We start from the raw sequence: 12407 nt of genomic DNA, 5'->3' as shown, positions 1-12407 counted from the left end.
TGGCTTTTGCTTGACCAGGGCTAACACCCCAGTGAACCAACAACCTAATTTCTCACAGTATACTTTATAAAGATGATTTTTGGCCTCAATCCCTGCAGTGTTGTAAGAAATTGGGTTATCTGTTGAGTGGGTGAGAGCCCCATTGAAATAATGGCCACTGTCATTGTCAGGGTTAACTAAAAAGTTATTAAATAAACAAATGCTTAACCCTCTGGTAGCTTGGCGCAAAAAGCAATCAGGCATAACTAACAGACAATGTTTAAAGTATTGCAGCACCACTCAAACAGGCATTAGTTAAAACACAACACAATAAACATCCCAAACCTAAAATAGAGTATAATTTAATAAATAAAATAGCACAAAATCAACAAAACTTCAGTAGGCAGAACTGCACAAGGCGTAACTTGCTGGTAGCTGGTCGTGAATTTGGTGAAAGTCACAAGTTCAGACTGACCACAATAGAATGTGGGTCAGATAAAGGAACCAAATTGAGCTAGATGAAGAGTTTACCTTCAAAAAGTACTGGTTCCCAAGAGGAGCCTCTGCTGGAGTTCCACAAGGAGATTGTTGTCAGACTGAGGAGCAGGACTTCAGTAGAGCTTTATGTTGGCAGGAGATTTGGTCAGTCACTTTTTAGTCTGAAGAGCAGGTCGCTGTTGGAACTTCACATTGGAGCAGGAGGCACGGTGACAGTTGCTGACACAAGGAGCCTGCTTGCAGTTGTGAAGATCCCGAAAAGTCCAGAGCTTAGTTTGAAGGAGCAAGAGTACTCTCTAATGCTAGCCCAGGGCTCAGAACATGGGAATCACCTCTTGGGGATCAGAACTCACTCCAGCAGAGGACAGAAGCAGGGCTCAGGCAGATCTAGCTGGGCTGTTTCAGGGAAGGCCTCTGGAAGCGTGTTGTGTCCCTATAGCTCTGAAAGGAAGTCAATCATCTTTCTATTTGAGTCACTTCTTTGGGTCCTGTGTTTATGGCAAGCAGGTCCAGTTTTCCTTCTTTAGATAGTGGGGCAGACCTATTTCTGAACCTTTCGCAGATCAAGGAGTGTTCTGATAAGAGGTCATGAGGGTGCCATTCTTATAGCCAGTGGTAACCTTTGTGTGTGTGGGGGAGCAATCTCTGGTCTACAAACAAAATATTTCAGTTTATATCTTCCCCTTGCCCTGGGTTTGACTTCAATCTATCTAGAGAGACAAATGGATCTAGGTGGGAGCTGCAATTGTTAGTGGCAGGCAGCCCCCCTCTTAAAACCCAGAAAAGAAAAAGAGGTGGGCACTGAGTATAATGCTTAAGGACATCCTGCTCAGGAAAGGAACACCCAGCCCCACACCCAGGGCCCTATTGTCAGCTAGTCTGAATGGAATACTCAATAAACCACCTGAGCTGCCTGCAATAAACTTGTAGGCAGGTCGCTTCCTCCTCACCTCTGCTCCGGTAAGTGTTGCCATTGTTGTGGGCTTGTTTGGGCTTGCTTGGGCTTGTCTGGGCTCGTCTGGGCTTGTTTGGGCTTGTTTGGGCTTCTTGGCTTCTCCTCTCCCAGAAGGCCCCGCCCCCTCCCTCCTCCTCGGAGCTCTTCCCGCTCCTGACTCCTGCTGCCCCCACCCCCGCACTCCCATTGGAGGTTTCCCTCCCTCCTCCCAGCTGCCACTTCCACCCTCCCACCTCCCCTCTTATGCCGGCCGCAGGCCTACTGGGGGCAAAAACAGTCCTTGCTTTTGTTCCAATTCAGGGAGGACCTGTCCTGGCAGTCTGGACTGGACTATTCCCACTGGAGCAGGATCAAGACTTATTTGCATATAGCTGAGTTCAATCTCTGGTGGCATGATAGGTGAAAAACAATAAATTGTGATTCGGCCCAAGTGTTTGCCAGTGGCTGAGATTAATTTAGCCATTCCACCTATCACCTTTTTCTTGATGCCCTGAATGTCTGAAAGTGGTATTTTCAAAGTAGTAACTCAAAACCCGGCTTTACCTTTAACGAGTATTTTAAAATACAATTCAAAGAACTTGAAAAAGTATTTCTCTGTTGGTTCCCAAAGTGGTGCTTTCACTTATTAAGTGTAATAAGGTAACTCATTATTATTCTATTGGAGAGATAGCCTTGCTACAGTGAAAATGCCTTTGTGAGTTTTTCATTGTCAATGACTGTAAAACTACAGTATACATTCTTATTTTTTTTAAACAATGCACTCTGCTGTATGAGCCTTTAGTGCCTACCTTAGGAGTGACTTTGGGTATGAAAAAGGATGCATAGTCCAGGCCTTTTAAAACAGCACTACAGGCTGGAGTGGAAAGACCAAGACATGCTTAACAGAGCTACTTTAGATGGTGGCACAATGAGTGTTGTAGCCACTAGCAGCATTTTGTTTTCAAGCCCTTGCTACATGTAGTACCATATACTAGGAACCCATAAGTAAATGAAGTGTGTCAATCATGTGTAAGCCAATTTTAGAATGTTTAGAAGGGAAAGTGCAAACATTGAATTAAGTGCAAAAATCCTAAAATCCAACAAAACCAAGTTCAGCAAAGGAACAGCAATTATCATTTGTTGATCTGGCATTGTGTTTCCATAGGGATTTCTTACAGATGAAAGTGAATGTGTTTGCCACCATGAGTCTGATCCCAGGAACCTGGGTCTTCTGCGGGGACACTCCTCACATAAGGATTCAGTGAGAGCTTTTGATGGAAATCTAGGCTTGTGCATCGGTCCAGCCTGCACTGCAAAACTGACTGGAGTCAAGAGGACCAGGAGCACTGCTCAGGACCTGTGCAAGTTATATAATCTTCAATGAACAGGCTATCTTGCAGGGTCAGAACAGCAACAGTATGGCCAATTCCAAGCCTGGCCCTTTTTCTGTTGAGCATGACATGAGTCTAAACCTGGCTATCTCTGATGTATAGACATGCAGTGACCTCTCCTGTATGCCCTTACTGGCCCTGTTTTATCAATGCTTTAAAGAGACTCTCTGTAGACACCAGCGATGCAAATAAGGTACAGGGCTGCAGTTCTCACATTCCTGTTCTCCTGGGTAGAGCCCATGTTGAATACCCAAGCAACCCTCGGCTGTGTCAATTCAGTACTAAGAAGACGGGAACATTTTGGGGACAGGAGGTAAACCTCAGCAAGTACCTGTTGATTATCCTGATATGAGACATCATATATGGCAGGGTTCCTAGAAGAATTCAGTGTTTGACCATCTAGAATAATCATGGGCACATGAGAGCTCAAAACTGATCATCCTTGCTGGAGGCTATTTTACCCTTTAGAATAAATGAAAAATAGAAGTGTCTGACATATGTTTACTTTCATCTTACAAAAATATCACTATACATATTAAATCTTGTTTTCATGTGTAAGGTGTGCTCATTCTAAATCACTTAATATCCCATAGGTTTTATGTTCCCTTCTAGAGATAACTTGTAGAAAAAACAAATCATTTAGAGAAGATGGGCCAAGTTATAAAAGTTATTTGTATATCTAAGCAAAAAATATGCATGCAAGTATCTAAGTTTACAAGTGTAAATTCCATTTTGTGATTAACAAAGCATGACTATTCTCTTGTGAATTGATTTTCTGCAATTGTTGTTTAATTTTATTTATTATAAATAATATCTTTTAACACTGTTGGATTGTGGGCATTCCAGCTGGAGGACATCTGCAAAAGATAGTGAACACTGACAAATCAGCATGCGTCATCTCCATTTTGCAAATAACTTCTTATCCTGAAAACATTGACCGAATTACCCCTGCCAAGGAGAGTATCAAATTTGTTTTAAGTGTGTAAATGGGGCTCTGAAGCCCCCATCTGTTCTCATTCATCTTCATTGAGATTCCTCACCACCAGCCCCAAATATGTTTTGGGTATATAGAGCAGAAAGTTCTCCATCAAGAAATATGCTTTTCTCATGCAGACAAAAGCAGTAGCTAATGCACTGATGCATTAAATGCACCCATTTACCCCCACACTTGCCACGTCAGAGTTAGTAAATATTTACTGCAAGGATGACTGTATTATTGGAGTACAACTGGATATATTTGTGAACTGGAAGCTAGGAAGTTGCTGCAAATGTATGAATGCAGCAAACAAATCAATTTTCCAAAGCCAACTGGACCTCATGTTATGAATAAGTAGTGAAACCTTGAAATGTATTTTCTATAGCTAAATTAACACTGTTAAAAGGTAACTTTCTTCACTTTCTTACTTTAACTGTGTGTTTATACAAAGTACCAGGGTAAATATTTCTACCTTGCTGTTTAGAGCCATATAATTTAAGTATTGATTGGACTGGTTGAAAATAGCTGAGTTTTAAAGGAACATTTTGCTTTTTTCCCAATCCAGTTTGCTGATGGTATTGACACAAGATCATTGAACTTGCAGTGGTTCAGATCGCAGTTAGGTATTGTGTCTCAAGAGCCTGTTCTATTTGACTGCAGCATTGCTGAAAATATCCAATATGGAGACAACAGCAGAAATGTCAGTCAGGAGGAAATTGAAGAAGCAGCCAAAGCAGCAAATATTCATAGTTTCATTGAAACTCTTCCTGAGGTAAATTTAATTTATTATAAAAATCTGCTTGTTACAAAAAAAGAAAAATATTTTTCTATGCATTATATGTTTAGTAAAATGAACAAGAACTAACCAGCATACAAGTTACTGCATGATTTTCCATTTTGTTATGTAGAAAAGGTGATGATTTTGAACATTTTGGATCCTCAATGTGATATTTCAGCATATACTGCCATTGCATGGACGTCTTAGGACTTTTAAAATCAATGGTTTAATTTTATAAATAAATATGCACTTTTGATTTTATAAGCACCTTAGCTAAAATGGTAGGATGAGGTTATTAGGCTACCTAACCTGTCATTTAGTTTTGGGCTCATATAAATTTACCACTACAAGCTTGAAGGACTTTTGGTTACTCATAGGAAGATTCTCATCTAATCTTCAGTAATACCGCAAACTAGTAAGTATCTTCCAACATGTTACAAATGTAAATCACCTTAACATTGTGACTATCCCACAATAGTCCTGTGTTCTAACAATATGTACCTTTGTAAGGCAGGAATTACATAACTTAATCCTAGAGAAGAGTTACAGTGATTTTCTTAAAACACCTTTAATGTGTCATGCAAACACATTTATCATCCTTCAGAAGATGGTCAACATTTTCCTTTATGTTTGTACACGTCCTAAATGCCTACTCCTTGTCCTACTGAGCATGGTTTGTTTGGCATGATACGTGCTTCCTGACAGCCATTTCTGATATATTTATGCTTATTAACCCTTTAGCTGCTGGGCCTTCCCCCCCCCAGTTCTGAGCCCTTTTTTGGCTATTTGGGGTAGTTCGCACTTAGGCCTTCATAACTTTTTGTCCACATAAGCTATCCACGCCAAATTTGCGTCCTTTTTTTCCAACATCCTAGGGATTCTAGTGGTACCCAGAGTTTGTGGTTTCCCCTGGAGGAGACCAAGAAAGTAGCCAAAATACAGTGAAAATTTAGTTTTTTTCAAAAAAATGGGAAAAAAGGGCTGCCAAAGAAGGCTTGTGGTTTTTTCCCTGAAAATGTCATCAGCAAAGGGTTTCTGGTGCTAAAATCACCATCTTCCCACCTTTCAGAAACGGGCAGACTTGAATCGGAAAACCACAGTTTTCAACACAATTTTAGCATTTCACTGGGACATACCCCATTTTTACTATTTTTGTTGCTTTCGGCCTCCTTCCAGTTAGTGACAGGAATGGGTGTGAAACCAATGCTGAATCCCGAAAGCTAAACATTTCTGAAAGGTAGACAAAATTCTGAATTCAGCAAGGGGTCATTTCCTACTGAAAATAACAGCTGAAATTAAAAAATGGAAAGTGAGCTAAAAAAAACAGCAATTTTTCTCCACGTTTTACTCTGTAACTTTTTCCTGCAATGTCAGATTTTTTAAAGCAATATACCGTTACGTGTGCTGGACTCTTCCGGTTGCGAGGATATATTGGGCTTGTAGGTTCCACAAGATCCCTAGGTACCCAGAGCCAATAAATGAGGTGCACCTTGCAATGGTTTTTCATTCTATACCAGGTCTACAGCAATTCATTTGCTGAAATATAAAGAGTGGAAAATAGGTATCAAGAAAATCTTTGTATTTCCAAAATGGGCAACAGATAAGGTGTTGAGAAGCAGTGGTTATTTCCACATCTCTGAATTCCGGGGTGCCCATACTGGCATGTGAATTACAGGCCATTTCTCAAATAGATGTCTTTTTTTACACTGTCTTCCATTTGGAAGGAAAAAATGTAGAAAAAGACAAGGGGCAATAACACTTGTTGTGTTATTCTTTGTTCCCCCAAGTCTCCCGAAAAAAATGGTACCTCACTTGCGTGGGTAGGCCTAATGCTCGCGGCAGGATACGCAACATGGGCACATCACATTTTTACATTGAAATCTGACGTGTTTTTTGCAAAGTGCCTAGCTGTAGATTTTGGCCTCTAGCTCAGCCGGCACCTAGGGAAACCTACCAAACCTGTACATTTTTGAAAACTAGAGACCTAGGGGAATCCAAGATGGGGTGACTTGTGGGGGTTTGACCAGGTTCTGTTACCCAGAATCCTTTGCAAACCTAAAAATGTGGCTAAAAAAACAATTTTTCCTCACATTTTGGTGACAGAAAGTTCTGGAATCTGAGAGGAGCCACAAATTTCCTTCCACCCAGCGTTCCCCCAAGTCTCCCAATAAAAATTATACCTCACTTGTGTGGGTAGGCCTGGTGCCAGCGACAGGAATAGATCACACAACGGTCAATGTTGTTCCTTACATAAGGCAGCTGTTGACCCTGGGGTGATCCATTCCTGACGCAGGCACTAGGTATAGGCACTCAAGTGGGGAACGTGTTTTTATCAGCACAGGTGAGGAATCACAGGGTGGTAGGAATTTTGTGGATCTCAGCATATTCCTGTAGTTTGTGTGACAGAGATGCGAGAAAAATAGAGTTTTTATTCAACATTTCAGCTTTGCAGGGTATTCTGGGTAAGAAAACTTTGGGGAATGCAAACAAGTCACTCCTCTGTGGACTCCCCCGAAGGTCTAGTTTCCAGAAATGTTTGGGTTTAGTATGTTTCTCTATATGGCCGCCGAACCCAGGACCAAAAACACAGGTGCCTGCCTTACAAAACCAGTTTGTTTTGTGATAGATAATTTTGATGTCTCCACAATACGATTTGGGCGGTGGAATTTGGGGCTGAACTAAATTGGGGAGCTCCCCAGAGAGCACTCTCTCTCTCTGCTTTCCGCCGCATTCACCTGCTCTCTGGGTTGGGCTAACCCACTATTACCCCGTTGCACAGACTGTGCTGGCGAAGGGACAGCAGGACTGTCCTCATCACTTCCCTCATAATTCACTGGAAGAGGAGTTATCGAATGGGACTCCTCCGACTGAAAAATTACTCCCAGAGTCTGCGCCATTGTCCTATCCCTCAGATGCTGTCTCAGTATCTGATGTCTCAGTCTCTGATCCAATGTCAGAGCTGTCCTCTATAACCCGAGTGACGACAGCAGTCATCCATCAAGATGCCATCTCTGCTATTGGCTAAACTGTTGCTCTAAAACACTAGCCTACGTAGACAGTCACAAAATCCATGGTGTGTGTGAGATACGTGCAACAGTAGAGGCCACCTTACCTGCGCTTCTTCCCTCAATCAGCACGTTCTTTCAAGACACTCAAAAAACACCTTGTCACATACCATTCGTCACAGTCTTTAGCACTTCCTGCGCCCAGTCCAACAATCATTATTGGTGCTCCCACTCCCTCCTCCTCGGATTCCCTCATTACCACCCAGCAAAAGTGCCCTTCATCTCTCCATAGCCACCCTCCAACCCGCACATACCCGCACATACATTTCATTTGTATTATAGCGCAGGTAATGGCTGACTTTACTAATGTACTCAGCTATTTACATAAAATACAGATTTGCTCTTTGCACTAGGGATATAAACTTTCTGCGCTTCTTTATGGCGCTTCTTTATGGCACTAAAACTGCCACTAGACAAAAGTCTGATCCTTTTGTAGCAGAAGCATAATCACAATACTTACTTGACTTTTTTATTGCTGCCTAAAAGCTACAGTTGAAACGCGTCAGTTGAAGTATGTGCATTGCTTTGAAGACGCCAGCTGCAACTGCAAGAGAACTGGTGGCAAATATATATATATATATATATATATAGATCACTTTTATATGTGGGTCTTGTTTTCCTGGGGGCCGATCGCAGCCCCCTGGGAAACCACACATGTATTGACAAAAGTGATATATATATATATATATATATATATATATATATATATATATATATATATAGATCTATCTACATAGATATATCTATAGATAGATCTATATATATATATATATACAGATCTATCTATAGATATATCCATGTAGAAAGATATATCTACATAGATATATCTATATATATATATATATATATATATATCTGTATTTTTTTAGTAGTTGTATGGTTTCCTTGGGGGCCAAAATGGCCCCCAGGGAAACCCTACAGCAACTAAAAAAAAATATTGCCCCCACAGGGGGATTCTTTTTTTTTTTTAATCAAATTTAGCCCCTGGGGGGGCCGACCCCCCCAAGTGAAATCCCTGGTGTCTAGTGGTGTTTCCTGGCCCCCGATCGCAGCAGTGCTGCGATCGAAGGGTAGGAAACACTTTCAGGAAGGCCTTGTAAGAAAGGGGAGAGTCTCCCCTTTCTTACGAGCCCTTCCCGAACATGGGGAAGGCCGTTTGGGGCCGTTTTCTCCATCAGAGCATTGCGGCCGCTACCTGCTCTGATGGGGAAATCAACAAAGTGACGTCAGCGCGCCGTGAAAGGGGCGGGTGGGGGGCGGGGGAGACACGGATAATCTTCTGTGTCTCCCGGGGTTTAAAAAATAAACAAATAAATCCTCAGGTGTGACGCACCCGAGGATTTATTAATCCCCTCCCTGGTGTCGGCCACTGGTTGTGACCAGCACCAGGGAGGTAGTGCGGGCGTCGGCCACTGGCCGACGCCCACACCCAAGGGGTTAAAGTCATGGAAAGACACGTTCATGATGACAAAGTAAGTTAAACCAGTGCACACAGAGAGGTTACAGATACCCGTCACAAGATCTAGATCCAGAAGAGGTGGTGGGTTGTGCCTTGAGAGATAGAGAGAGAAATGGGGTATTTATGGAGGTGAGGGGTCACAGTGAGATTTCCCTATTTGATTAAAAATGGACGTTTTCAGCTTTTTATGAAATGCACATATTTACAATGAACTTTTGAAATAGGTGTTTGGAAAGACAATTATTATATCTGGGTGGATACCAGGGAGCTTCTGTAAGTAACATGGTCTCTCTGACCCCCAGAATCGATAAAACAGTTGCATTTCAGTGGATCGTAACCTTTTGACTTCTGTGGACCCTACGTATTCATTACTGGAATAAGGGGACCACCAGTGGAATCCGGGGACCCCCACTGAGTCACTACTGAAAGCTGGAGGGCCCAGCCTAAACATTTTCAATGATGTGAACTGAAAAACAAATAAAGAAACAAATCTTCATCAAACAAGTACACCAATGATGAAATATTGTATATCATTCACAAACACATTGAAAAAGATAATTTCAATGGGAAGGTTGGAGTTTTTCTAAGTTCAGTTGAAGGCACTCATCGTCCATTCTGTATTACGCTTAATGCACTTCCTCCCATAAATCAATTTGTGGATGCTAACTTAATTTTTAGCCTCCAATTTTAAACTTTACAGAATGTCTTAAAAGGTTCAATTTAACAATTTGAATCGTTACTTATTCATACTAGATCAATCAAGTAGTCATGACCCCCTGAGTAGGTGTTGTGGACCCCTTGGGGCCCAGACCACAGATGAGGAACCACTGCTTTTTTCATTGTAAAGAAAATAGGAAGATTTAAACTTTTCTATCTAATTTCTGTTAAGAAACGCTCAGCCCACATCTTTTTAGAACCCATTATTCAATTCAGATGTGGTTTTGGCAGAAAAATGACTGTTACAACAGTGTTGCATGTCTGATGGTGATTGAGTTTACACTTAGTTGTCAGTGGGGAACTGAACTATTTTTGTTTTGCGTGGATGGATGCGTGGTCTTTTGAACTTCTAAATAAGGAAATTCTATCAATTTGAGTTCAATTTATCTTTGCTTCGTTCTCTTTCAAAATTTAGAAATACAGCACACCAGTTGGAGATAAAGGAACCCAGCTCTCAGGAGGACAGAAACAAAGAATTGCAATTGCTCGAGCTCTTGTCCGGAAACCGAAAGTGCTGCTTCTTGATGAAGCTACCTCTGCCCTGGATACCGAGAGTGAAAAGGTTTGTAAAATGACATTAGAGGAAAACATTGCATTCATTATTGTACAAAAAGTAAAATTGTTGAATTGCTATCATAATTAATCCCAATATTTCCTTTATGTCTACAATTCAGATCAAAGCTAATGTTTCGCTTTCCCGACTAGTGTAGTTAAGATTGAATTATGAAGGTGCATGTACCAAATTAACAAATTGCTGTCACCATGGCAAGCTTCCCAGTTCCCAAAATGTGTCACTTCCACCCCCGAAAAAACACCTTTCCTGTGGGCAACAATCCTGACCAAACATTCAGGCCCTCATTATGAGTGTGGTGGTGGGACCGCCTGCACCGCCAGGTTGCCACCAGTCAACAGCCTGGTGGTCTCGGTGGTCGTAATCCACCAGGGCAGCGCTGCAAGCAGAGCTGCCCTCCGGATTACATGTCCCCATTCCGCCAGCCTTTGTATAACGGTTGGACTGGAAAGGGGGCATTGGGTCCCCATGGGGGCTCCTGCACTGCCCATGCACTTGGCATGGGAAGTGGAGGGGCAACCATGGACAGCCCCATTGAGCTGTTCACTGCCTGAATTACGGGCAGTGGCAAGTGCAATGGGTGCTGTCACACCCAACGCAATGCAACATTGCCGCAGGCTCGATTACGAGCCAGCGCCAATGCTGTGGTGAGTTTCTCACTGGGCCGGGGGGTAGAAACTCTGTTTACACCCACCGGCCCAGCTGGAAACTCGTAATAAGGCCCGTGGAGGGCCGTCCGCCAAAGTCGTAATGAGCCCCTCATGTGTAAATGTTTAACAGGAGTCAATTCCAACAAAACATAGGTGCTTATTTATGGGAAATTGGCGTAGGGCAGCGTTGCAAGTCTTCTTGCTGCACTGTTGTACGCCAATGTGAAAGGGCAGGAATGCACTGTAGTATGCAATATGTTGCATTCTTGTTCTTCCCCCCTGCACTAGTGCACAATTGGCTGCCTAGTACCAACACAGTCACCCTTGCACAATAGTGCAAGGGTGCCTGCATTGCATGCAGGGTTTTGTTCGTGCAGGAAGGGGCACCTTCCTGCGCAAAAAAAATCCAGAGAGGTGCTTTCCTCTCCTCTTTCTATGTTTGCTGCATTCTGCCCTAAAAGATATGGTTAAGAGGCTTGTAGTGCCGGACCATCATGAAAAGTGACACTCCGGGCGCGCAATTCTCTGAAAAGTATGCCGCATAATTTTGTGAGTATTTTCCCCAACTTTTTAAACTTCGCAAACCATGTTAACTTCACAGTGTGTGGAAAGAAACACTTTTCCATATTTGAACATTACTATCTTGCACTTCATTTTAAAATTTTCAGCAATGAATAAATCAAATGTTTAGCACGTCACTAATGTTAATTTGGTTGATGCATCAGTTTTTCACAGGACAGTTGTATGTGTGTATTCACGTATGCATATGTATGTGGTGATATTTTCATAATGAGAACCTTTCTGGAGAGTACCATAGATCTGTGTACATACTTGTTATTGAAGCTATTGTAGAAATAGAGTAGACATCACTGTAATGTATTCTTCATTTGCACTATTATCAAAACACCTTACAGAAAAATGCCAACACTTCTTATGCAATTTCTCTAAAAGATATTTATGATATCTTACCTTTATTCACCTTAAGAGATGCCTAAGTTTTCCCTTCTATGTAGAAAGGCACATAGAGATCTATACAGTTGTGTAAAGCTCATTAATAAATGAAATAGAGAACCGAGAAGAAAAGTAAGTTACCCAAATACTAGACAGAGCTAGAAAATATATTGCAAGCTAATCTGAAAAGCATAACAAACTGCATGCTTCAAAAGGAAGTGGACTGACCCCTTCTCGGCTGGTGCAAAGCAGAAAACAGCATAGCCCTGGGTGAAAGTATTATGAAGAGCTGCACTGGTTTATTACATATGAGGTGTTTAAAATTCATAAATATAACAAATAATTTTTCCCAGTTAATGCATGTACTTGAGAGACCACAAGTTTGAAACAGAGAGAGACACTTCCAACTCAGTCTTCCTGCCTTGTGCTGTCTGGATT

At 41.9% G+C, this 12407-nt stretch overlaps 1 protein-coding gene across 1 annotated transcript in view; it reads left to right on the top strand.

Moving 5' to 3' along the window:
- Positions 1 to 12407, top strand: part of LOC138262462 (ATP-dependent translocase ABCB1-like) — a 571226-nt gene that overhangs the window by 555870 nt on the left and 2949 nt on the right. Inside the window, exons 23-24 of the mRNA XM_069212358.1 lie at positions 4344 to 4550; positions 10213 to 10359. Of these exons, the coding sequence (XP_069068459.1) occupies positions 4344 to 4550; positions 10213 to 10359 (354 nt within the window). The remainder of the gene's footprint in view (positions 1 to 4343; positions 4551 to 10212; positions 10360 to 12407) is intronic.

The sequence above is a fragment of the Pleurodeles waltl genome, chromosome 10 (assembly GCF_031143425.1).
Source record: "Pleurodeles waltl isolate 20211129_DDA chromosome 10, aPleWal1.hap1.20221129, whole genome shotgun sequence".
Classification (NCBI taxonomy): Eukaryota; Metazoa; Chordata; class Amphibia; order Caudata; family Salamandridae; genus Pleurodeles; species Pleurodeles waltl.
The sequence above is the reverse complement of the archived record's forward strand: the minus strand, read 5'-3'. Positions and strand labels throughout refer to the sequence as shown.